The 26,993-nt window shown below is 50.1% G+C and overlaps 1 protein-coding gene and 1 long non-coding RNA gene across 3 annotated transcripts in view; one reads left to right on the forward strand and one right to left on the reverse strand.

The window, feature by feature from the left end:
- Nucleotides 1-44: 44 nt before the first annotated feature.
- On the forward strand, nucleotides 45-26,541 carry LOC134551965 (uncharacterized). Its single transcript, XR_010080729.1, has 4 exons — nucleotides 45-237; nucleotides 1,923-2,023; nucleotides 15,789-15,923; nucleotides 18,001-26,541. It is a non-coding gene; the product is annotated as an uncharacterized LOC134551965 (long non-coding RNA).
- Nucleotides 14,541-26,993, reverse strand: part of VWC2L (von Willebrand factor C domain containing 2 like) — a 41,061-nt gene continuing 28,608 nt past the window's right edge. For both annotated transcript variants that reach the window (XM_063400102.1, XM_063400100.1), the window contains one exon: nucleotides 14,541-15,430. In XM_063400102.1, the coding sequence (XP_063256172.1) occupies nucleotides 15,380-15,430 (51 nt within the window). In that variant the 3' untranslated portion in view covers nucleotides 14,541-15,379. The remainder of the gene's footprint in view (nucleotides 15,431-26,993) is intronic.

Here is a 26,993-nt window from a genome sequence, read left to right on the forward strand (position 1 = left end):
AGGGAGCAGCACCGCCCTGGGCTGCCTTACCGCGCCTCCCTGGGTGTCCGGGGGAGCTCCAGAGGCGCGGGGACTCCTTCCCTGCGAGAGCAGCGGTGTGGGGTTCCGAGCCCCCCGCGGGGCTGTGTCCGCTCGGGGACAGTCACCGCAGCGGGAGCGGCTCTGCCAGCACAGCGGTGCTGCCGCGGCGGCTGCAGCGGGCCAGGGCTTCCCTTTTCCAGCCCCGCTGCAAAACGGGTACACAGCGGCAACAGGGTTAAAATAGGGATTAAAAAACGGAATGGGAAGCAGCAGCTAAGCTGGCTGTCTTGCTCAGCTTGCTGGACTGATAAAAATGTACTTATTTCTTCAGCTAGTGTGGGGCTGGGTTAATTTCCTGCTAGTTTAGCGAACTGCTAATGCTCAGAAGAGCCAGGCTCTTCGGTGGGGGCAGCAGGTGGGAGGCTGCCCCTTCTGCCTCTGAAGGGAGGTTTTGGATACACAGCTGTGTGCTTCCCAATCCCCCGCGGGGGGTGGGCTCCCAGCCTCTGTGCAGGGTTTGTGCTAGGTGTGCTGGCAGCCTGGCCAGGGAAATGGGATTTCCTGCTCTGCTGGAAGTGTCAGCTTTGAGCAGCTGGTGCCAGGAGGAACCCAGATCAGCCATGGTTTGGGTCTAGCTGGAATTCATGGTCTAGCAAAATTTAATTCTGCGGCATAAAAGATCTGAAGGAACATTTAGAAAAAAAGAAACGGTGAGCCTTTTAATTGAATTAAATATTAATACGGATAATGCAATCAATGCTTTATTGATTGCATTAGCCACAATAATGTTTAATTCAATAAGTCTGCAGTGCTGGATCTTTTTCTTCTCTTGTGCAGCAGGGGAATGCCATATGCTCTGCCTGGCTGTGTCCCCCAGGCTTGTTTTGGAAGAGCAGGAAATGATAGGATTGGGAGAGGGCAAAGGAGCCAGGCTGTGCTTGGGGTTGAGCTCCTTCATGTGCCCTCAGGTTGGCTGTGTAAAGCCAGGGTCACTGGCATGGCTGGATCCAAACCAGCTGCTCCTAGGGGCATGCATCATTTCTAAAGCCCTCTTACAAACAATACTGTTATTAATGCAAATGCTGCCCCGACCCCATGTGCTTTGCCTCTGGAGCCCGTGCCCCCTGCAATGCTTCATTCCTGCTCTCAGCAGTTGAGTCCCAGCAGCTGTGCCTGTCAGAGTGGGAAAATTTTCTACCCCAAGCTCACTAACGTGCTTCTGAAGAGGTGCCAGGTTCTGGTTTTAAACTCAGCCAAGCTTGAACAATTTTATCTGTGGTTGTAGGCAGAAAGCTTTTAGTAAATTAAAGTCACAGTTTCGTTTAACTGCAAAATCAGAGGCGGATGTTCTCCCCAGCTCGGTCCACCCACAGGACAAGGTTTCTGGCCTCTGGTTCTTTGCTTGCTGTGTACCTGTTGCACAAGGTGTGGTGAAAACATCTGGGAAGAGCCTGGAATAAGCATTTGGGGGTTTTCCAGTGATGGCTTTTAGTGGCCTCCTAGAATGCTTGATGAAAGCAACCTTGACTCAGTTAGGGAGAGATGGAGGAACTGCCTGCACAGACTCAGCAGCTGCTGCAGTGTCTGGGGCTCAGAAGGAGGCTCTCCCTACCTAGGCTCGGGTCTTGGGAGCTGCAGATGTGGTGTCCCAGCCATCAGCAGGACACCTGACTTGCCCAAGGAGCTGGCTGGGTGTTGGTGCCCACCCTGCACCCTGGGCCAGCGTGGGGCACTCAGGCTTTCACCAACCTCTGTGGCCACTGGGGAGATTCTCACCAACAGGCAGAGAAACTGGGGAGGGGAGAAAGGGGCCAGGATTTGATTTGGTCTTGTTGCATTCCATCTACGTTTGTCAAATCCAAGGAAAAGCCCATAAGCTTGCTTCTGTTTCCTCCTTCCAGGGCCCATGTGTTTCAGCACGAAGCCTTGTTGGTGTGCAGGGCATCTGGGTGCAGGAAGGATGGGCACAGCTCAGCTGCAGGCAGCTTTCCATCAGCACCAGGTTTGGACACAGTCTTGTATTCTCCCTTGGTTTTGGGGAGCGTGCAGTCAGGTACTTTAAGCAGGATTTGGACTGAAAGACAGGCTGTGAATGCAAAATGCAGTAGAAGCTCCCAAATCCATGCATAAATGAGTGAGTGATGACACGCAGCAGCTCCTGCTGTGGCTGTGGCACACTGTGATCCACAAGTTGGAAAGAGCCACAGTTCCTGGAGGCCAGGCAGGGCAGTGCTGGCTCTGGAGCAGTCTCTGGATGGCACCACAGTGATCTGTGAAATGGGGGTGGCACTTGCACTACAGGCAAGAGCAGCAGTGTTTGACCATGGCAGGTAAACACATCTGAGTGCAGCAGCGAGAGAGGCTCTAACCAGGCCTGGGGATGTGCTGCATAGTCCCACACATAATTAGTGCACATTAACGTAACTATTTCAACTCTCTCTTTGTATTTTATGTATATATTCACTCTGGGCTCATCCTTTCCACTTTCTCTTCACATCACTGGAAGAAAAGCACTTACAATTTCAAAGCAGAAGACACAGCAAGTGAAGAAACCCTCAAATAAAGGCATTTGGGGCTGTTCTGTCTCTTCATTGCCATGGTCACTTCTTCTGTTCCTGCTTCACACTGTATCCAGGCTGCTCCTGCTATTTCTTTTATCTTCAAAGAGATGATCTTAAACATAATTTGGTACCTGATGGAGGAGGGAAATCATTGTTTTGGAGCTGCCAAGGCCAGTACAAGAACTTGGGAAGGAGCTCGTGTGTTGCACTGCCCATCAGCATTCCTGTGGCAATGGAAGAGGTTTTATACAGAGGCTTCAAGGCTCTGCCCTTGGGATGAGCAGCCAAACCCCCCTGCTAAAGGGGCAGCTGCAAAGCTCACTTGGTGAATCCTCACCTCTCCAGAGCCTATTTTGCAGGGTTTCTCTGCCCAAAGCAGATTGGAGAGCTCTTTGATCATCTTGCACTTGTAACCACCTTTGCATGGCTCCCTGCTCCCTGCTCCCATGCCCCCTCCCGAATTTCAGCCTCATTCCCTGCATTAGAGCAGTTCCACACTCCGGGTTCCCCGGCGTTTCCCTCTGCTGCACTTTGCATCAGTAGCTGGTAGTGGGAAATCTAGTACCAAAAGGTTAATGTACATCCATTAGTCCTCTTCCCCCCTTCTTCTTTATGTGCTAGTAGAAGACAACTGATTTCATTAAATACAGGAGGTCTGGAAGCACTTGAAATTCCGTATGTGCAGAGCTGTGGGGCTGTTAATACTGTCCTGTCTGAGCACGGCGGGTAAAGTGGGATTAGCAGGTGTTGAATGACACCTTTCAGGTGTTCAACAGCCTCCACAACCTTTCTCTTCCTCCTAAAAAGAGTTGGGGTTTTTGAGACCTGCTCAGGATTACTTGCTTGGCATTTCCTCCTCCTGTGTGGTCTCAGCCACGGGCAGGGTGAAGGAGGGGGGATGTCAGGGAAGTCGGGGTGGTTGTGTGGGCAGCTCCGCTGGCTCTGACAGCCGGACTATTCCTCAGCTGCAGCAAGTGCTTTTCTCCCTCCTGCCCCTGAAGCCAGCATGACAATTTCTGTCCCACTAATTAGAGCGAAGCTGAACCCTGTGAGTGTCTCATTGCATCCTCTGACCTGCATTTTAGACAAGGTCAAGCTGTTTCAGTGGAAAAGTCTATTACTCTAACAATCCCAAGTGGCAAGTGGGAGGGCTGGAGCGGGGCTGGCTGTTTGTTTTGCCTCCTGATGTGTTTATGATTTGAGGAGCTTGCCACATTCTGTAAGTGAAACCTTGTGTTTTAGCACAGCAGACCTTTGAAAGTCAGTAATTTGGGTTCTGCTGCTGTAGTGCCTCCTCTCTCAGTGTGTATTGGGTTTGGGGAGTGGGAGAAGCTGCTGGAAGCCCCCACAGGAAGGAGTGGCACAGCCAGCCTGTGATGCACTGACTGCAGCCCCCATTCCCTGTCCCCCTTTGCCACTGAGGGAGAGGAAGCAGACAAAAAATTACTGAAGGCTCAGCGACATGAAGATTTTTAGGTGAAATGGGGACAGACAAAGCAGGGTGCACGAGCAGCTCTGGGTGTGCAAGTTCAAACGTAGCAGAATCATGGCCAGAAGGAAATAAAAAAAAAAATCCCACGGGCTTTAATTTCACTTAATGAGAAACCATTCACAGTGTTCCATTTCTGATCCATATCTTTCCATTCCTATTCTAATGGTAATTACTGTAGCAGTTTATTAACAAAGAAATCATTTGATAGCTTTCACATGATCCCATACTTCAAGTATCTAACAACCTATTGATTCGATAGCTTGGCAGCGTTCCTGATTGAGGAGCTGGAGTTTGATTTTTTTTAATCACTTTGATCGTTTCACATGCAAAGGATAATTATTTTTCTGGTTGAACCATGGGCGGGATTGCAGAACCACGGAGTCAGCAGCGTGTCCTTGTGTGGAATCTGTGCTGCACCCACAGTCAGAGCAAGCAGTGTCTGTGCTCTCAGGGCTCTTAGAGGGCTGCATTTCTCATCCCTGAGTTACTGCAGTCAGGTGTGCAACACACCTGCAGAGAGGTAATTGCAATATTTGTCACTACTGAGTGTAAATATGCTGCCCAGAGAGCTGTGGATTCCCATCCCTGGGAGAGTCCAAGGCCAGGCTGCATGAGGCTTGGAGCAAGCTGGGACAGGGGAAGGTGTCCCTGCCCATGGCAGAGGGTGGGCCAAGACAGTTTTTAAGGCCCCTTCCAACCCAAACAGTTCTGTGGGGATATCTTTATGGAGGGTTTTGTATTTGCACCAGTGTGCCCTGCTCTCCTGCGCCCCAGGTGCTGCATGGAGCAGGTTTTGCAGTGGCAATGCATTTTGGCAGCCCTCCCTCCTGCTGCAGACTCGTGGCACTGCTGGGTGATTCTCCCCGTCTGCTCTCACTTTCTGGATGGCTCCTGACTCTCTCAAGGTGACTGGGGAAGTTTCCCTGGACAGCAGTTCCCACTGGGACAGGAGACCACTGCAGGAGCTCCTGGAGGGCTGTGCAGTTTGTGAGGGGGCAGTCTGCCAGAGCACACGGGCCCAGAACCATGGTGCAGCCCCTCAGAGACAACCAGCAGCCAGTGTGTCACTGTCCTGAGGTGCCTGGTTTGTGTTTCCACAGGAGTGAAAAATAGATTGGTGTTTCTGCAAGCAGTGTGTGGCACAGGCTGCTTGTGCACGTTGCTGTCATGCCTTTTGAGGACTTCTAGGAAATTGTTCCCAATTTTATTGGAGGCCAATGTGGGAATTGTTGTTTCTGCTGTGCAGCTGGGAAGCTTGCCTAGAAAGAGGCAGCTAATTGAGCAGGTAGACTTGGACCTAATGCCTTTTGTCACATCATGAGCCCTTCTGCAAGGAATGAGAGGAACAAAATGGATGGAAGCAATTTGCTGGAAGTTTTCTCATGCAGGTTTGGAAAGAACAGAACCATCTGACCTCCATGAGGAGAACCTGGCACCCATGTCCTCTCAGGGCATTTTATGCACATGACCCAGATGGGTGCCCGAACTGGTTGGTTAACAATTCATCTCCTTCTGGAACAGCCTGGATTGATCATGCAATGCCCAGGTGACCCTACACCCTGTTGGGAATAAGATGCTGGGAGAACTTGAATTACCTGTTGGTCGTTTTCTCATCTCATATATCACAGGCTGAAAGCTTTATGACTTCAAAGCTTACTGTATTAATTTTATGCATGAGTGCTTTATTTTTGCCATATGAGATATATCACTGGCTTACTAGAGCAAAATATCATTAGACCTGGGAAAGGATTTGGTCACTTAAACTTTGTCACCGAGGATCATTGCACGCAGATTATGTAGGGCTGTACTGTGCCATTTCTCATGTGTTTATTAAGTGATTATAAATATCGAACTGCCTGCCTGCAGGGGACACTTGAGACCTGTGGCTGCAGTAACATTTCATTTAGAAAGGTGGCACACACCTTTCACAGTGATTTGTGCCTCAGCAGGGCCCACTGAAGGGTTTGCCTGGTGGGAAGGCAGAGGTCTTCTCTTTCAGAACAAACCTCCCAGAAGTGCTGAGCCTACAGCGTTTATTGTTTCAATAATAACGGATGGGATTTTTATGTGAGCCCATAAAATACAGCTGATCACCCCAATATTCAAACTCTTTCTGCACAAGCCACTTCCTGGCATCAGGTGATGGGACAAGGGGTGATGGCTTCAAACCAACAGAGGGCAGGTTAAATTAGAGTCAGGAAGAAATTCTCTGCTGAGGCCCTTAGCACAGGTTGCCCAGAGAAGCTGTGGCTGCCCCACCCCTGCAAGTGTTCCAGGCAGGCTGGACAGAGCTTGGAGCAACCTGGGATAGTGGAAAGTGCTCCTGCCCCTGGCAGGGGGTGGAACTGGATGGGCTTTAAGGTCCAAGCCAGGCCATTGCATCTCCCGGAGTCTGAAGCTGTGCAGGACCATGGCTGTCCTTGCCAGAGCTCTTCCTCTCCTCCATCACCAAGATCAAAGAGCAGCCCCCATCTCCAGATTTTCCTTTCCATTTGCTGCCAGCAACCTGATCCCTTCAGTCAGCTTTTCCAAAGCGCTGTGTTCCTCTTCAGTCACTGCAATAGGTTTTATTTTCTGCAAAAAAATAACCTGTAAAGCATCTGCAGGAGAGCTGGTAAAGGCTGGGCCCGTTCTGGAAATGGATACTTCTTTAGGTCCCTTTATTACATGTAAAATTTTATTTTAAAATGTTTCCTGCAAGCACAACCTGGACCTGTAGCTGTTCTCCATTTCTGCATTTCCACTTCTAACTGAACAACTCAGGCCCACCTTTGATTCAGTGATCCACAGAAGAAAAAACAAACCTGCTATCTGCCTCTTAAAAGTTAATTAATGCTTCCATGATTCACTAATGAAAAAGACCGAGATGAGAAATAGGTGAGCAGTAAAGAGCTGCATAAATTCACCACCAATGCTGACAGAAGCCTGCAATTGTGTTCTGAGCCTGAGAACACGAAGAAATGGGGTTAAAATGATTTGTGACCAGGAGAAGGAAGAATTTCCTTCTGTTACATGACTGCATGTAACTTTTATTAGTTTGATGATGTACAGAGGGACTATTTCTCTTGGAAATGGCTTTTTGGTTAACATTTCATTTTCCTCCCCAAAGTTGGCTCTCTTGCAGTGCTGTGAAGCACAGCTCCCTGCGATTTCCTAGCCCCCAACTTTATTAATAGCCCTTGTTGTCGTTGCAAATGATCTATTTGAGGCCAGGCCATAAAGCTCTTGTTTTGCAGGTGAGCCCTTTGCCGTGCAGCATTTCCACAGCAGGGCAAGGATGAGAAATGGGTTAATAAAAAACAGCAAGAATAAAACTCATAATAGGTTGCATCGATAGTTGCATCACTTTTATATCAGCTGCTCCTCTTTAGGAATTTGAGTCTGTGCACTAATTTAATGTCACTGTATTGTCCTGGGCTTTGGTGTGACCTATCCCAGTATTGCATTTCCAGCCTTTGCTCTTTTTGGTATTACTCAGGGCATCCAAATAACACCTGGAAAAGTACCAAGGTCACTTCTACCTGCCAAAGGCACGGGTTTCCAGGGTCTGAGAGGTGATGCAGATTACCTGGCAGTGGATTAAGATACACTTATCACCAAACAGACATGAGAAAATCAGATGGAGTGGCCTCTTGCCATAATTTCCTGTTGGAAATGAAGCTTTTAAGACCATGTCTTGGGAATGACTAGAGATTCCTGCTCTTGTTGGTGCTGGATGTAGCATCTTCTCATGAGGCCAGTTTTTACCCCTGCATCTTCTCCAGGAGCAGCTTCAGGTCCAAAATTTCTGTTTGTTTGAAGCTCAACTGTCTTCATGTTTCTTTCTTTTCACATTTTCTGAGCTGCTTGGTTACTCTTTTCTCTCCATAGGTTAACAGGCTGTGAGGCCTCAGGGCTTCCCTGCAGCACTGGTGGTCCCTGCACATGGAGGCAGCAGAATCTTTGCTGTGTGTTATGTTCTGCAGGTGTTTTTACTCTCTAAAGAGTGTTTTTAGTCCCAAATTTAAGGCCAATGCCATGGTTGGGTAGTACTACTTGGAGAGCATCTGACAAAAGGACAGAGCAGGTCTGTGGCGTGGGTGGACTTCTCAAAGCCTCTCTGTGCCCTGCTCAGGGTTAGAGGGGCAGCAGGCCAAGCCTGGGCACTGACACTTCCCTTGCTGGGGTGGCTCCCTCAGTGGTCAGGAATTCAGGGGTGCATCCACCTAAACTTCCATTTCTACGCTGGTGTAACCTGCAGGATCTTGCCTTCCATTTTTATTTCTGCTTTGAACGTGATTTCACAGAAGAAAGTTCCCGTATTTCTGCTAGAAGGCATCACACTGATGGGTGGCAGACAAACACTGGGGAGGTTTTGGCTTTGGTTTGTGATCCTCTTCCTCAAATCCAGAAGGATGCAGAGAGGTGGGACTGCAAATGGTGATTTGGTCCCCGTGCTCCAGCTGGATGGAGACCAGCCTTGGATCTTCTCAGCAGCACCAAGAGGAGCAGGCAGGGAACCCCCATGGCACTTGTGCTATGATTTTCAGGATTGTCTTTCCCTAAGTGCCTCCTGCTCCCTCGCCCGAGGCACCTGCGCCTCCTTCCATTTGTTTTCCACGCTGCTGACAAAAGCAGTGGGATTTAGGATGTTTCTTAGGAGGGTTTAATAGCCCAGGGAGCTTCACAGCACCGTAACAAGCACCCTGCATTATCCAGGCACGTCTCCCTTTGCTTTCCCCTCACGCTGGCGGGGCAGGGAGGGGCAGCGCTGTTTGTTTGGAAATGCAATCAGCCCAAGGGGCGGGCGGGGGGATAACCTTGAATCCAGGGAGAGGTGGGGGAATTTAAAGCCATCTGCAGCTCCAATGAGTCCCCACGCACCCCTTTGGCTCTGCGGCTTCTATTCACGCCAATAAAGGGCGAGAAGATTTGCAATACAATGGGAAATCGCTTCTTTGGGTCTGGCAGTATCTTGACTTGGAAGTGCTTTAACCTTGGCCTCACGCTTCCTGCGGGGCCTGTTTGCTGCGCTGCTGAAGTGCCGACAGCAGCCAGGAACGTATAGGATTTTCCATCTGAGGAAAATTAAACCCCGAAACCTCTACCATCCTCTCGATGCCAGACATGCTCTACCTGCATTAACTGGAGCTTAATGGACTGCAAAATGAGCCTTTCAGCGTGTATGGGAGTGGATTATTTGCAGGAGAGCAAGTTCCTCACATTTTTATCTTTTCCCTTTCTCAAAGCTTTTGTCCTTTGGACAAAAAAAAAAAAAAAAAAGAGAGAGAAAAGGCAAACACAGCCTAATTGTAGGAAGAGAGAGAGTTGGGCCCTAGGAAGCCCAGAAAACTGTTTGGGCACGGCAAAGGGTGCATGCACCAAGTCAGGGAGGTAATGAAAAGAGTAAGGACCACTGCTCCCTGTCTCTTAAAGCAAACCGATGTTTATTAGCCAAGATCTTGGTGGCAGTGTTGGGGATGGTACAAGCACTCCAGGCCACACTTTTCAGCACACCAGCTGAACTCCTCACCCTGCCTTTATTGCAGCCTTTCCCAGCAGTCCTCCAGGGCAGGACTGAGGCTGCAGGGGGTTGGATTAGGTGGACTTTAAAGGTCCCTTCCAATCCCAACTTTTCTGTGAGTCTCTGATCATCACACATCGTTTGGAAGGACAATTGAAAGCCTGGCGAGTCCCCTTTTTCACCTCCTTCCTTGGAGTTTTGCCTTCCAGATTCACAAGATTTTTCTTCCCGAACTCCCTAGGCTTTGATTTGGCTGTTTCTCCAAACACAGAGCCAAGGCACCACTGGAATACCTGAAGAGACAATCCATATGGCTAACAGGATAATCCCTATGGGAAACCAGGAGGGAGAATGGGCTGGCGGTTTCTCTTCAAGCTTTCATGGGTTATCACTGTCAAGACAACAGCAGCATGGAACATTGTGTGTGTTTAATGACCAAAAGTACCTTCACTGTGTCCTTCCCAGTGCCAGATGCCTTACAGTCTAAATGAGGATCTTTAATAGTGGCATTAATTATTACTGCAATCCTGCTTTGTCCCACAAGTCTAATAGCTTGTGCTTGCTCTGCCTCTCTGCCTGTCTTTCCTCAGATCACCATCTCCTGGATCTGATACCATCAGGAAGGCCCTTTCGCCTGGCTGGGTGTGCCACCAGCGTGGGGAGATGTGCAGGAAGGCTCAGGCACAGGTCCCAGCCCCAGGGCTGCTCCATGAGCTGGGGGTCGGGGAGGATGCCCTGAAACTGTCAGAGAGCATCACTTGGTGCTGCCATACCCACGCCCTTGCCTTCTTTTGTGGGAAGCCCAGTGCCGAGAAAATATCAGCTCACAGGGATGCACATAACTAATTGAAATAATTCATTATTTAAATGCAGATATCTCTTCCCTGGGAGGGTGCTGAGGCCCTGGCACAGGTGCCCAGAGCAGCTGTGGCTGCTCCATCCCTGGAAGGGTCCCAGGCCAGGTTGGACATGGGAGCTTGGAGCACCCTGGGATAGTGGAAGGTCCCTGTCCAGTGGGATGATTTCTAGGGTCCCTTCCAGCCCACAGCATTCCCTGATTCTATGAAATGGTGGCCCCAGGGGAGCCAGCACAGTCAGAAGATGTGAACTCCTGAGAAAGGGATGAGACCAGCCACTGCTGGCAGGGACCCCATCTTGCTCTGCCATCCCCAAGGAGCCTGGCTTAGCTTCTGTGCTGGGTTTTGTCTTTCCTTCCCATTTCCTAGTGCATCATCATCCCTCTGTCTGTGTGTGGCTGAGTGGGGGCATGAACTGGCATCTTCTGGGAGTAGAGCTCTCTTAGGTACTGGACTTAGTCACGGTAAAAATATTTTTTCTCTTAAAGGGAATAAAAGGTAGCCAATCTGCAAATAAAAATAAATCCATATGGTATATTAGATGGCCCCTGAAAGGTTCCAACCCAAACCATTCTATGATGCTAAATATATAAATACAGGCAATTCCTTTCCATGCCCTCCATCCCCTGTGCTTTAAAAGCTAAGCTTCCACACCACAAGGAAGGTGGATTCTTGATAAATTTTTCATTTTCTCTATTGACTTGCTGTTGCAAACGCCTGTCCTTTTGCTATGTAAAGGGCATTCATTTGCCCTGTATCCACATGGGCCCTCTTTCCCCTTTAACAACCACCAAAGAGAAACACTTTATGGCTCTTGCTGTGCTGGAATCCCAGGATTTGCTCTTTGCTTTTACCTCCAGCTGAGCTGTGGCTGGACAGGGGTTGCTGCAGAGGATTTGGCATCCAGGGCACTCAGCTCAGTGTGTGCCACTGAAGCTCCTGCAGCCTCAGGAGCACTGGCAGGATGAAGTGCCCCAAGTTCGGGATTTTCCCAGGCTTAGCCTGGTTTGGAGCTCTCCTGGGGGTACAAGACATTGCCCTGCTGTGCTCCAGAGCTGAGTCATTCCCCCTGGGGTGTGCAGGAAATAATTCTCTAATTATAAAACAATCTCGACTAATGGCATATTAATGAGGACAGGGAAAGGTGATGCTCCTGGGATGGGCTTTCCCACTGCGAGGAGGAGGAGGAGGGAGCTGTACACAGCTGCTGCATTTTGGGGGGCAAAAGATGGTGAGGTTTGAGTGAGATCAGCGAGGTTTGAGTGTAAGAACCCTAGGAGGAAGGACTTCTTCTGACTCTGGGTCTGTTTCTTCTGCAAAATTCACTGTGGCTGCTGCTGAAGGTGTTGCCCCTGAGCTGTCCCCTCTCTGACCTGCTCGTTTGCTCCAGTTCGAGTCCCTTTGGCTCCCTATTCTAGCCACATCTGCTAGGCTGTGCCATTTCTATCTCCCCTCATTTTTCCAACCCACCAACTCTGCCTTCCCCTTCTTTCTGCCCTACCAAGCCCCTTGCTCTTCTTTACCCCTCAGCGTCTTCCCTGGCCTTTATCCACCTTCTCTTCTCCATCTCCTACAAATACCTGTTGTATTTTCAAGAGTGCCAGCCTGAGGGCATGGGGAGGGCGGTGCCCACGGAGGAGGTTGTGCTCCCCATCTGATAACAACATGTGTACCTGGCACCTTTTCCTTCAGCTGGCAGCCTCTGGAAGCCCAAGATGAACCTTTCAACAAGATTAAAGAGATGGTATTAATTGCTATCGATCACGGGTCAACAAATTAAATTGCATCTGCAACTGCATCTCTGAAAGGTCTAAATGAGAAGAGTAGTTAATGGGTCTGGCTGGCCCAGAGCTGTGATTAATTAAAGGAAGAAATGAACTACAACATCTAAAAAAAAAAAAAAAAAAAAAAAAAAAAAAAAAAAAAAAAAAAAGAAGGAAGGAGATTGGGATGAGGATGAAATTCTGCAGTGTGTTTGGAGAGTGCCTGGTGGGATTTCAGTTCTGGGTCCGCCCTGGCCTGAGAGGCTGATGGGAAGCAGAGTGTTTTTGGGCTGATGCCCTGGTGCTTGGAAAAGCTGTGGATCCTTCAGTGGAACTGTGACACTGCTGGATTCGGGGAATCAGATTCCTTTCTACAGTCTGAGGCACGGAGCCCTCACAGACACATCCATGATGGGATCTGCAGGGCTTTCCCTCGTGTGACCCTGTGCATGCTCCAGCTCCCTGTGCGGGGTCCATAGGGTCAGGGGTCCCCCCCATCTGCCTCTTTTCCCCATTTTGTTCACAGTGCCGTGCAAGAGGCAAATTCCTGAGCATTCCCATGCTCCTCAGCAATCCCACTGCTCTTCCCAGCCACTCCAGCACTGCAGCATCCCACTGGCAGCTGGGAGAAAAGCGCTCCTGGGTGGGGGTAAGGGCGCTACTGTGACTCCTTGGGAAATAATGAAGGAGCACAGCATGGAATGGAGATGGTGCTTAATTAATAACGAAGAAAATAATAATATGTGGCACGTATAGTGCTGTACTTGTTCCAAGCACTGTACAAACATTAACTACAGTAATTAAGCTGTAATTAATTAGAGTAACTACTAATCAGTGTAAATAATGATGCATCTGGAGGTACCAAATGGAGTTTGTGAACTGAAAGCAAATTTCTGTGTTCAGGAAATGGCATCAAATATAAAATGGCACCAGTAAAAGTAATAAAAAAGCAGATGAAGGTTCAAACGAGAGCCTGGGAGCCGTGTTGGTCCATGGCAGCTCCACAAACTTTGGCAAAGCAAAGCTGGTTTGCTGAGTTACTGCTGGGACACTTCCTGAGCAGCCCATCCCATCCACGGGATTCTCACGGCCACTTCCAGGCTCCAGACCTGCTCTTCCCAGCCCAGCTGCACTCACCAGCAATGTGAAGGATGAGATGGGCAATTGGGAGCTCGAGGGGCTGCTGATCAGCAGAGTAAAATACACCACAAATTTGTAACCTTGGGGTTTTCTTGCTGGTTCACACACTTTATATTTAACAAAATAATTTTTTAATAATATAGTCTTTTACACATCAAATATTGTTTCTAGGACCCCTCCCTCCCATTTGTACAGATTGTTTTTTTTCTCACTAGTTTCAGGCACACTATTGTTTGAAAGTTTTGAATCTGGATAGTCATTGACAGGCAACAGCTTACAAAGAAATGTGGCGATGGCGTCTGCGATGGGACCAGCTCGGCCTGCAGGGAGCAGTGCTCAGCCACAGGGCAGCAGCTGCTGTGCTAAGTGCTCCTCCCACCCCTGCCCTCAGGACAACACCAAAATGGGGAAGAAATGAAAGTATAAAGGCAACAGTGTGTACAAACCGAGCCTGATCTGCTTCGGTGAGGATGCTGTGGGGAGGATTTGCTGCCGTCACTGTCGAGAGCAGGTGCTGGACTGGAGTCTGACCTCTGAACAAAACAAGCACCACCACCCCTGCGGCACTGGCCAAAAAGCAGGAACCGAGCGTGGACAGTGATGGGAAAGGCCCCTGTGCTGCCCGGGGCAGGCAGGGCAGGGAGAGGGCATTGGGGGTTTCTTTCACAGCATCGCCTGGAAGCTGCAGCCTGAGAAAGCAGGAAAGGCCGATAGGGACCTCTGCTCCTGGCAGGCAGGCACAGAAGGAGCTGCTGTCCAGAGAGCCCTCCCAGGAGCCAGCCCAGCCCTGCTGCACCGTGGCTTGTATGGCCGGCAGTGTGGATGCTCCCAGGGAGAGCCAGGGCTGCTCCCTCCCTCCCTCCCTCCCTCCCTCCCACTGTAGCAAAGCATCTGCCCTGCCAGCTGAGCCCGTTTACTGCTGCCACAGCCAAGGGGCATTCCTGGAAAGCTCCAGAGTGGGCTGGTCCCAGATTTTAACTGTGACCTGCTGTCGCTGAAGGCAAGGAAACACTGCCCTTGGCTCCAACGAGAGCAGCCTCGGGATGGGACCAGGCAGGGGAGCACATGCTCAGCCCAGGAACCAGGAACAGGCGGGGCCCTCTTCCCTCTGCTCCACCACTGCTGCCCCAGCCAGGAATCACAACAAGCCAGCCAGATAAGATGTTGCTTTCATGGAGCACCTTCTGCCTGGCTGCCCCAGCCTGCCCCAGCCTGCCCGTGCAGCTGCTGTGGGCTCTGCTCCCATCAAGGTCACGTTGACTGTGTAGGTGTCTTCATCTTTATTGTCCCCACTCAGTGGAGAAAGTGTAACACAGATACAGCTTTGTGCCTTGGCTGTCCAGTCTGTACCTGTGCATCTACCTCGGTCCTGCTGCAGGTTACATTCCACTTGGAGGTTTCTTTAACCCTCCCCCCCATCCCTTTTAATTTCTACCTCCCTCCTGTCCTTAGTGCCACCTGCGCTTACGGACACAATAAAAATGCTCCATCTCTTGCTCCACTCACAGCTGTATTGTCCCAATGATCCCAGCTTAGGAAGAGACTTAAAAAAAAAAAATCATCACAATAGCAAAACCCCTTCAAATAAATAAATGTGAAAACCCCCCCGATCCACACTGCAGAGAGTGAGAGCAGTGACTCGATCGGCGCCGCGGAGCAGGGCCAGGCCAGGAGTGTGCGCGGGCCTCTCCTGCTGTCCTCCCCCAGTCCCAGCACTGGGATTCCCACGGCAGAGCAGACCCTGGGCACCGCGTACGGAGCGTGTGGAGCGGGACAGGAGCTGCAGGGCCACGGGGACACTCTTCCCTGCAGGCACCGAGCTCTGCTGCGTGGCACCCCCGCAGGGCCTGCTGCTGACCCTGCTGCAGCTGGCGGGCAGCACCGAAGCCGTTCCTTCGTCACCGTTGTCACTGTCACCGTGAGCGGCTGCTGGCCGGGGCGCTGCTACAGAGCCTGCTTGCCCTGGCACTCGCGCTTGGAGCACTGCGCCGGCTTCCACCAGTCCCCATTGTGGCAGTGGCAGATGTTGCAGTCGTCCACCTTCACCTCGATGCCTGCGGGAATGATCGTGGTGCCCGCGAAGCAGTTGGGACCTGCAGGAACACACGGGGGGACAGGGTGAATGCTCCGTGCCTGGACTGGGGGCAGCAGCCCTGCTCTAGGCCTGGGACAGGCAGGGACCCCGCGCCAGCGCCGTGCTGAGCTCTGGCCATGCCACCGCCAGAATCTGCAGCAGTGCTCCCACCTTGCTCAGTGCCGAGCCTTGCACCCACTGCAATCCCTTCTCTCATTTTTTGGTTGCCCTCTGGCACTAAAAGGAAAAAGAAATGGCCTTGAAACTTTCCTCTGTTTCTGCACCCAACCTCTTGAAGAAATGGCATTGGCACTCAGCTTTTTCTACTGGGTTGACCACTAATTTAGTGCCTCTTTCTCCTTACATTTTGACTGCAGGATGGACAAGACCATGAGGACAAGCATGAGGACACAGCCCAGCCTTCACTGCTCCAGCCTGGCAAGCCTGCAGGGAGCTGCAGGAACCAGAGCCAATCCACCCTAGGGCCATTGACAGCCATGCTCCAACACCAGGTAACCCCAAGGACCCCCACCAGCTTGGAGCTATTAACCAAAAATTATTTATTGCATCACCTCTCAGATGAGCTTTCTGATAACCTCTGGGTAATCTTCCTCAAGGGTAATTCTTTTAATCTGCTTACTATTGCTTTGGGTGTTTTTGGTTGTGGGTGTTTTGTTTTGTTTTGTTTTGGTTTTGTTTTTTGTTTGTTTGGTTGGTTGGGTTTTTTTGTTTGTTTGTTTGTTTCTTCACACAATATCAAAGCTGAGCAGCAAGTCAGCAAGGATCTTATTTTCCAGTCATAGAATGGTTGGGTTGGAAGGGATCTTAAAGCCCTTTCCTCCTCCTCATAAAAGCCCCACAAATATCCGCTGCCTATGTCTTCCTCTGCAAGCTCTCTCTTCTTCCCCTCTTACTCCTTCACCACTTAGTGCCAGAATTAATGTCAGAGCCAGCAGCAGACACAAAAAATTCAAGGCAGTCACACTGGTGGCGTCAGGGAAGCACAAAGACATTTGAAAAGTGTTTTGTGGCTCGAGTGCTGCTCTGAAATGTCACCCCTTGACTGGCCACCAGTTTTAATCTATGCCTCCAGTGCATGAGGTGCATTCCAAAGGTAAGAGCGTGTACAGAGATGGAATTATGGGCAAGTTGTTCCTTAACTCTTAGACTAAAGGCTGGGAAAAGGAAACAGGGTCCCTAAAGGAGGCTGGAAACAGGCTGAGCTGTAGCCCAGTGCCAGGGTCCCACGTTTTACAGTCTCAGCTGTTTATGAGTGCCCCAATTCAGTCAGGTGCTCCTCAGGACCCTTTGTGGAACAGGCCACGAGTCTGGCAGGGCTGGGCTTAACTCATTCAGGGTGCCTGGATGTTACTTGTGTTTCAACACCCTCCTGCCTTCGTTAAAGGCCCCTTCAAACACGGCTCTACAGCCACATTTCACACCCATCTTCATCAGGCCACCACAGAAGGGCCCGAGAACGATGCCTTGGATGGCTCCTGTACAGACCCTGGGGTGACAGGGGTACCCCAGGGCTGCAGCTTCTCCAGGGGCAGGGCCTGGGAAGACAGGCTGTGGCACTGGGGAGGTCTGTGCTGCTCCACCTGCCCCTCCTTGCCCGAGCCAGCAGGGGAATTCCATCAGGATCCTGGGAAGGAGCCGCCTGTCGCTCCTAAGAGGAGATTGCACTGTCCTTGCTGAGCAGGAGCATGGGTGAGGCAGGGCTGCTGGCAGGGGCTGAACTGAGGGAAAAAACAGCAACCGGGTTTGTTTCCTTTCCTCTTGGCTTTTAGCAAAATGGAGGAAAACATAACCCAGGGCTCTACCAACATCTGCTCTCCTGTGGGATGTTCTGCCTCTCTCCTGACAGACTTCAGTACTTTTAATTTGGGCTCTGGGTCTTTTCTTTCCCAGAACTCTGAAAATAGCCCCCTCTGCATTGCCTGAATGAAATGTTTTATTCTGCTCACCACAGTGAGCTGGATGGAGCTTTATTGCATCCTCTCTCTCCCACTGCCATCCCCATCCCTACAGAAACATGGATTTCTAACAGAAGGCAAAATTTCCACACTGCATTTGTGACAATTTGACTTCAATTCCCATTGCCTGAAATCCAGTTTTCCAGCACAATCGCTATCAGCCAGTCTCTCCCCCTCCAATTTTTTTTTTCCCTTTTTAACCTCTCCCACCTTCACACTGGAAAACTGGATCCAATGTTTGTCCAGCCTGGGATGCAGCGAGCATTGCACCTGCCATGAGGGCATGAGGAAGAGGCACAAGAGAGGGACTCTGCACTGCTGGAATTTAGGTGAAAATATGCTCCAGCCAAGCGGCATTTTCTGTGCCATGGCACAAGTCACCAGGGAGTTTTCCAGAAACTTTGGGATTTGTAGAGCTGGCAGCTACTGGTGGAGATAACCTGGGGATCTGCATGGCTGTGCCATGTGCCCTGGAGTGGCTGCAGCCCTTAAAACCACAACCAGAGCCCACAGCAAGAAATCAAGTCCTATTTTTTTTTTTTTTTGCCATGCAGCAGAGCTCAACAGACTCTTTTAAATCATCTAATATTCTCCTATTCTTTTTCCTTCCCAGCATTTCAAAAGCTCAGGGCCCCAACCCAGCGCTGCTGAGGACTGGCCCGAGCTTTTCCCACCGTGGCTGCTTGGAAGAACTGGATGAGGCCAGGGTCTGCCAAATCCAACCCCCAGAGAATGACACAGAACAGCAGTGTGGGGTTTTTGATTATTATTCAAAGGAAGACAGAAACATTTGATAACATGTCAAGCACATCAGGGTACTGATGATAATTGCAGCAGGGACAAGAAGTTGCTTTGGGCAAGGGCTGTCGTCCTGCTCTTGGTAAAAGCATCTTAAACCACGACTCTGATGATAACAGGACACTAATCACCCTTTTTCCTTGCTCAGGGAGACGGATGGGAGAAGTTTGCTGCTCCCACAGACAGTGTAATAGTGAGATTTGCTTTGCTTAACATAGTTAATACTCATAAAAGCCTGCAGCACTCCAGGCTATTTGCTAGAACAGCTGTGAAGATTTTTATGGAGATGTATTAGAGACATTCAGATGCTGGTTTGATGGGAGAGATGTAAAAAAATCATATTTGGTTTGTTGTTTGGGGAGAATGATGGAAAATTCTACAACCATCTGCTGAAGATCAGGTACTTGGGTGATGACCCTGCTGCACTGCACCCCTGTTCCGCAGGGAATTCGGGGGCCAGGCTCTCTCCTGGCTCTCTCCTGGCTCGAGCTGATGCCTTGGAGCCACTTGGTGCTGAACAGCAGCGTCCCCCAGCTCCCTGTGACTCCTCAGATGGCTTTTACTGAACTCAGCAGCTCTGCCCGTGGCTGTCAGCAGCTCTGAATTTAGCTTTGTGTGTGCAGAGAAGCAATAAAAGGAAATCAAATGTTAATCAAACAGCAAGCATGCACCACTTCGGGCCAACTGTGATATTCAGATGTGCCCTGAATAGCTTCTTGCCCCAGACAAAGCTCATCATCCCTACCAGAACTTCTCGTTGTGCAGCCTCTGATTCCAGCAAGAGCGGTAGTTTCCCCTCAGTAAAATGTGTCTCCTGCCACTTCTTTGAGAGCCTCCCCATCCCTTTAGGAAACATTAAAGCTGACCCCAGGAGAATTCAGCTTACTCAGTCCATGGATTCCATCAAGGAGAGAGGTGCTGATGGCTACGCTGACCTGCCGTGTTAAGACAGCAGCTCAGTCCAGCAGCCATCCCTCAGGCTCCCAAGGGGAGTGCCCCACAGTTGAAATTGCAAGGGATAAGTGGAAAACTGTGGTGTTTCCTGACAGTATTTAGGAATGGACACATCCTGAAACATCCCCCTGGATGTTCACTCGGCTGAATGAGGCTCCATGACTTTGCTTTTGGAGCTGGACCATGAACACAATTGGGCATGGGGGTTTGCTGTTGGCAGTGTGATTTGGCCTGAGGGAGGTGTTTCTACTGAGCCGAGTTTCCAAGTTTCTTCCCAGTGGGAAGGCAGATTTTCCTCTGCATGTCTCCACCAAACAGGCCTCTCCCAGGCTTCACCATGAGCATCCCACACCACAGGCAGTCTCCAGCAATGGTGTCTGCTGCTGAAACAACCCCGTGCAAAGCAGCGACCAAATGAGGATAACACTTGGAATCCACACAAGGATCCCCAACAGAAAAGGAGGAAAGACACAGCAGAATCTCCAGGGTCTGTCACAGAGGCAAGAAACTGCCTGTGCCTGGGACTTTTTCCATGTCCGGGCTGGACTCTGTGCTCAGGAGGGAAGGAAAACCAGCATCTTGTTCTTAATGACGGCCTCCGTTTCTGGAGGTTAACACCGCTCCTCTCTGCTGATCCTGCAGGATCTTTTCAAATGTTCATTTAGCTCTGCCAATGCTATTTATGTGATCACTTCAGATTGCAAGAAAAAAGCTCAATTTGTGACGTTAATTAAGGAGCTGGGGAGGGAAGAAGTCTTGTTTTCACTGCCTGGTATGGAGAAAAATTTCGGAGCGTGGCTGAAGCCTGAGGGTGCACTGGGAACGGGGCTGCCACAATCTCAGGATGTGGGGCAGTGATGTCCATGTCCTCCCTGCTACAGAGGACACGGCTCCTCCCAGTACAAACACCAGGGCAGAAGAACCCCCTGGACTCCAAAGTCCATCATCACCCACCCAATGTGCACAGAGCCTCCTGCAGGGCTGGAAATGGGACTGCTTCAGGTCAGCGTCCCCATCCCGACCACCACCAAGTCTGGAAGCCGCGTCTCAGCCTGCTCAGCAGCAGTGAGCTCTCCTGTGAGGCAGAGACTGCATCACTGCATCATCTGCCCTCTCAATAAAATCTGTGTGCTGCTCCATCTTCAGAAGGCACCAAGAACTGAATCTACCAACCCATGCCAGCCTGGGTGCCACAAATTAAACCCCCCTCCAGTGGGCCAGTGGTGGCTCCAGCACCCTTCCAACCCCCTGCTGTTCAAAAGCTCAGGAATTGCTCTCCTCCCCTTTTTTGCATTGCTGTTGATATTCTAAAATACCACAAGAAAGTCTTGGCCTCTGTCAGTTTAAGCCCATCCCCCCTGTCCTGTCACTCTGTGGCTCCCAAGTGTCTCCTCCTCGAGTGCCCCCAAGGTGGAAGGTTCGCTCTCCCTCTGCCGCCCTGTCCAGCCACCCAGGGAGAGATTGCACCTCCAATAAATGCCCTCAGTTTCACTCTGTCCTGTAAAATGTTGGAAAATCAGGGCCTTTTCTCTCTTCATTTGTGAACAAACCCTGCTGGCTCTGGCTAACAGCTCCTGGAGTCATCTGGTGGCACCTTCTAGACATCCATGAGCTTTCAATCGTGCGCACCGCTGCCCCGAAGGATTGCTCTCCTCTGAGGCTGGTCTGCAGCTCTTCTCCATCCTTCCTGCGTTTTTCACTGCTCACAAGACAATGTTAACAGCCCTTCTCAAGTACTGCCTGTTTACAGGAGAGATTTTTCCAGATGTAATTCACTACCGGGTGCCTGAAGATGCCTAAAAGTTATTTAATCTCTGCATTAAAATACATACATATCTGCAGTATCCTTGTCCAAATTAAATCTGAGCTGCTCACTCCAAGCCAGCCCTCCACCATTAGAAGGAATGCATTAAGAAGGCGAGGGGGAGGTGAAAAGCTCAATTCAGGGCAATGGGAGCTGTTCCACTGACTTCTGCCAGTGATGCAGCTGCACAATAAAGAAAATAGAACACAGCAGCAGCCCCCAGCCAGTGGGGCAGGGACCTCCTGGCAGCCCCACATCCCCTCCTGGCTCTCTGCACACCGAGAGGGTCACAGCATCCAGGCTTTGCTCAGACAATCCCAAGTATCTGCAGCCTTGGAGTCTCATGGATGCAGGGGCCCCACTCGAGTTCCCTAAATTGTGAGCTGGCACCCAGTGACAGAGACTGATTTAGGCCTCGCTGCTTTGCACTGCAGTTAGAAAAATACTCATGGCTCGTTATCCGTCTTAATCAGCAGCAGCAAACAAATGAGGGACAGGGAGACATCCAGAAGGGAATACACCACATTACTCCTCCTTATTGATAGCACAGTTACTTAATTTGATGTAGAGACGTAACTTCAGGCATCACTAAATACTGGAGCAGGGACGTTTTGGTGCAGGGAAGATCTATGGGTGCAATTTAAAAGCTGTCTGTTTGGGAGCGCTGACGTCCATGGGCGCCGATACCGATCCCAGCTCCACGGACAGGCTGGACACCATCCCTCACCAAGACAAATGAAGACAGTGTCCCTTCCACGGCTAAAATCCAGCAGCTGAAAATGGTGGAGCCCCACTCCACTCCATCTGCTGTGCTTGCAGGATGAGCTGCACAACACGGGACCAAGCCCAAGGCTGAGCACAGAATCCCAGAATGGTTTGGGTTGGGAAGGACCTTAAAGCTCATCCACCTCCACCCCCTGCCATGGGCAGGGACACCTTCTGCTGGACCAGGCTGCTCCAAGCCCTGCCCAACCTGACCTTGGACCCTTCCAGGGATGGAGCAGCCACAGCTTCCAGTGTCTGATGGCTTCTGGATGGTCATGCCCAACCCACCCTGCCCGTGCTGGGGCAGCAGAGCTCTGGCTCAGACCTTTGGCTCAGCTCCCTCGGGGAAGGCAGCATGGAGGTGGTGGAGCAAGGCTCATGATCTGGGCACACCAAAGAAAATAATGCCAGCAGGACATTTCCCACTGCTTCAGATGATGCCTCCCCATATGGACATTTCCCCCAGTCCTGTGCACCCAGCCCCTCTGTTTCTGATCCCAAGTGCACCAAAATCAAAGCTCAGAGCATATCCAAGTGCACTTGGAGCTCCCTGCAAAACCTCCCGCCCCAGTCTGCCCGTTTGGCTGCGTTTCTAACCCAGCTGTGGCTTAGGGGCTGCTGGCCAGCAGGGTTGGGAACTGCTGCAGTGCAAATTAACAGGTATCAAATTCATAGCCCTTATTCACTCTGCTGACTCATACACCCGAACGGGGGCAGCCTTGAAGGGAAACCGAGCGAGCTTCACCCGGCTGGAAGAGCCAGCACATGGATCAGCTCCAGACAGCACAAGAGCAACTCCCAGTGCTTCAGACTCCTCTGCAAATCCAGGGCTTTTCTCCCTCCTTTTAGTGTAAAATACAGGTTGGCATTTTCAAAGTCACCTATGGGATTTACATACCAAATTCCTCTTCATTTTAAAAGGATCTGTGTGTGCAAATACCTTGATCAGCACTGAAAAGTTTAGTGTATGGTAAAAAAAGGACAAAGGCAAAGGGTCCAGCACTGCATAGGCAGGAACTGTGCATCCAAAGCAGGATTTCTGAACCAGGTTTTACTGTGCACACTCTGGGCTGCAGCAGGAAAATCGTGACACCTCGAAGCCAGCAGTACCCATGTATTAAGGGAGAAATGTGTGTTTCAGCATTTACCTGAGCAAACAAACAGGATTAGCTCTTAAAAATCTTTTTGCAGACAGTGTAAAGCTTTGGGAGAATACCATAGATTTTTTTATTTTTAAATGCAGGTAGATTGTAATTGTGGGCAATGAAAGCTACTCTGAGGTAATTTCAACCTTTCAGGTAAGTAACAGGCTTTCAAAAAGTTGTCTAAATAGAAACTTTCCAAAATTAATTCCAACAGCACTGAAGGCACATTAATTTCTTTAATGGTTCAAACATAGCGTGGGGTGAGATGGGTTTTTTGAGCTGGTATCAAACAGATTAATTTAAAATAAATCCATTAACAGAACTACCATTAAACTACTGCATCAGCTAACAATGTTACCAATAAAATCAACAGCCAAAGGGAGGAAAAGTTGGACCTTCCAGAGACTAAACCTTTGGCTGAAGAGAAATAAAAATAGAAATGCATGCATGGTGTGCTGTAGTGTTTGTGCAGCCACAGCTCTTGGTGCATGCAGGCATGGGAGGACGCCCCCACCTAGGGAAAGAAGATCCCAAAGCACCAGGCCCGTGCTCCCTGCCCAGGCATCTCCACTCAAAGGCAAAGGTTCACAACCAAAGAATAACAAGCGGGACCTCTTCCCTGGGTCTTGTGAGCTTTCAGCCAACTTATTCGCCTATTGGTTGCGCTTCGTGTGAAAATATAATGATTTTTATGGCCCACTTTAACATTTTTATGTCTTTTTTCCTTCAGAAAAAAAATCCCACATTTGGTGTAAGAATTAAAACAGTATTTCATGCTTAACTGCAATCACAGATGATGTATGGAAGAGAGCTGGCTTCATGTCAACCCAATATAAAGCCAGAATTGAATCTAACTTGGTCACTACAGCTGTGCCATGTTTTATGGGGTGAGGGGATTTTTTCAGATCAGTCATAAATGAAATGGAAGCTGTGACTGGGCTCATTTTGTATCAAACAGGAGCAAAAAAATGTGGGGAAGAACCAGGATAGCCACACATTTGTCTGAGCTGTTCCACTAGAGGTGGAGCGTGCTGCAAACCCAACCCAGTGCTGCAGTGGAACCGGTGCCTGTTGGCACAAAGGCCCTGCCAGGACAGTGAGGGTTCCTGAGCCATGGGGAGCCCCGTGCTGGGGATCAGCCCGCAGCTCCTGTCTGGAAAGCACCATCCCTGCACTCCAGGTCCCTGTGGGATGGGCTCAGCTGATGGAAAATGCCCTCAGGCCTTTCTGCCCTCATGGTGTGAATGCGATGCCCTGAGGGCACCAGCACGGCCCCTCTTGGTTTCCCACCCGGAGACTGTTCCGATGGTGGTTTTGAATGTGAGGCTGTGTTAGAAATGGGATTTCCAAGCAAAGATAAAACTTTCCATGTAAGGAAGGAGCTGCTGTGGAAACCCTTTCTTCCTGCTCTTGGCTTGTGTTTGGGTTGTTGGGTTTTCTGCTGCTGACTTTGAGCAGGACCCGTCTCCTGCTGCCTTCACCACCATTCCCAGCCTTGGGACCTCCCTGATGATGGGCACAGAAATGACGGCCACGGGCAGGTAAGACCCACGTGAAAGGGGAATTTAATGTTAAAAGTTGAAGTCAGTCCACAAAGGTTCCCCTTGCAGTCAAAGGCTGGATCTTCTGGAGGGTGTTTTACAGCATCAGCCTTTGGATCTGCCTGTTCTCATCCCTATAAATTTAGGATGGGCTGCAGTGGCAAAGCTCCCATTTCTATGCAAATCCATACCAATGATGGATTACATGTAGAAATGGAACAGCACAATGGCAGAAACAGCATTTCTTGGTTTATGTGGGGAATTTAATTACCTGCCTGTGGCACAGAAAAGGAAAATCAGGAACACATCTTCCCTGACCCCACCCCAACCATTAAGCCTGCCTAAGAGAGACAGGACATGGCACTGCTGTGCCAAAATCTGCATCCCCTGAGGAAACAGGAGGAGGAGGGAATGGAAGGGGCAGGGCAGGATGTGTGGTTGGATCTTGAGGACACACGTGGGGAGACCAAAGCACTGCAAGGACGGGCGCACCTCGGTCTGATGGACAGAAGAGACAAGCACAGGTTGGTGTTTGTGGAATAAACAGGCCCCTGAACCCTTCTGCTGGGATCTGCCCTGATTTCTCCAGGAGCTGCAGAAGCAGCTGTAATCCATGTTTTGTCCCAGGTTTTGCTCTTCAGCTCCCTGAATTATTGGTACCCATGGCATTTCCAGGAGGCTTTCAGATGGTGCCGTGCAGAGTCCGGCTGGTGATAGAAATAAAATGAGTGGTGCTGGTTTTGCACAGTTGCATTTAGTGAAATCACCCAATGAAAAGAGGAAGGTCCTCTCCTTTGCTCATAACTCTGGGTGTCACCACGAACGGCATAGCCACAGAGCACACGGGCCTTTATACTCTGTGCTGGTGTGCTGGGACAGGACAGTTATTCTGTGAGGAAACAGCTGGGAATTATCAAAGGCTGTGGAAAAATTACGGTGTTTACATGAGGTTCTGCATCCCTCCTGCCCAAATGTCCCTAATGCTCTGTTACCCTTCTCTGCAATCTGCTTTTATTGCTTAACTCCTGGATGAAACTCCTGCTCACCTCTGGACTCAGTGGCACCACAGATCTGAACAGCTCACAGCCTGTTATCCTCCCACATTCCCCGGGACAGGGAAGTGCACTGGGCAAACCGAGGCACGGGGCAGTGCGGACTCCTGAGGGGATGCGGGTTATTCAAATTAAACCCAAAACCGCAGTGGACTTGCAGCAACAGGAAGCTTTGAGGCTGCAAACTGCCTCCTCAAGTGTGATGGGAATTGGTTCACACCTTATGGCAGAGGGAAGGAACTGTGGGACAGGGTGGCAAAGTGATGGACAATGACTTCCAAAATTTCCCCAATTCTGAGTGTTCCCACACTCTTCAGCTGCCCTTCCCTGCCTTGTTTTCTGCACATTCATTTTGTGCCTTAGGGGTTTTTTTAAGCCAGAAGGGGGATTTAGACATTAAAACAGCTACTGACCTGATACGAGTTAATGATTTTATAAAACCCCTAAAAAATGCTTTACTTTAAAAGATTGATGTTTCCTATTGTATTTTTTCAATGCCAATTAATTACTTAATTCATTAGCAATGTAACACAGGAATAGTCTTTGAAAATCTGCTGCTTTGTGTAGATGCCTTTAATTATGGATAATTAAATACTGTGGAAGGACCTCATTACACCTCTGAGCATTTTCTAATCTGGAAAATGAAACACACTCCTGTACTCCTGAACACATGAAATAAAAGCTGAGCCCAACAGCCACAGGAAGTGAAAAAAGATGGGAAAACAAACACCCCCAAAGCCAGAACCACTCCAAACCCTGCAACTAAAGGAGGGTGGAAATGCCCAGGGAGGCTGGAAGGCTTTGTGCATGCCCTGACACAGGACTGGACCCAGACCCTGCCTTGCTGGGGTCCAAGGAGGAGCCCAGGTGTGCTCAGTGTGCAGCTGCTGCAAACACGGGCCCAAACTGTGAACAGAACTCGCTGTCAGCACTTGCTAAAGCTGGGAACAGATTTCCAGATGGGCCCCTGTACACATGGCAGCAACAGCCAAAACGGCCACAAAGAGCAAAGCATAATCACAGCTGACCCTGGAAGAGGAAAACCTGCCAATGGCAGAAGTTATGCTGTTGGTTTCTTTCTGTTTCAGAGTTTTAGCCCCAGAAGAAAGCCACAGAAATGCTTGTTCTGAAGACAGCACTGCCCCAGTGCCTGAGACAGATCTCCTCCATGACCCTTACTTTGCATCCTTCCTTCCCGGGCCATGAAGGGATTGCCAAGCTCAGGGAATAAACTCTCTTGTCTTTCTTTATTTCTCAGCTGGCAAATTTTTGGAGAAAAATTAGGACAGGTCTTGTGAAACATTAGGGGGCAGGATGACATGAGGGGCACAAACACACGTCTGGCATGGATTGAACTGGAGACACTAAAAGAAGGAGAATGTCACCCCTGACACGGGGCTGCCTGCCTGCCCTAAGTCAGAGCAGCAACGTGGCCCATGGCAGGGGATGGGACTGGATGATCTTTAAGAGGAGCAAGGAAAGTCCTGGGTGTTTTTTGCTGGCGGCTTGTACTGCCTTCTGTGGAGGCCACTCCTCTCTCAGCAGCT

Source organism: Prinia subflava, chromosome 6 (assembly GCF_021018805.1).
Source record: "Prinia subflava isolate CZ2003 ecotype Zambia chromosome 6, Cam_Psub_1.2, whole genome shotgun sequence".
In the NCBI taxonomy this organism is placed as follows: domain Eukaryota; kingdom Metazoa; phylum Chordata; class Aves; order Passeriformes; family Cisticolidae; genus Prinia; species Prinia subflava.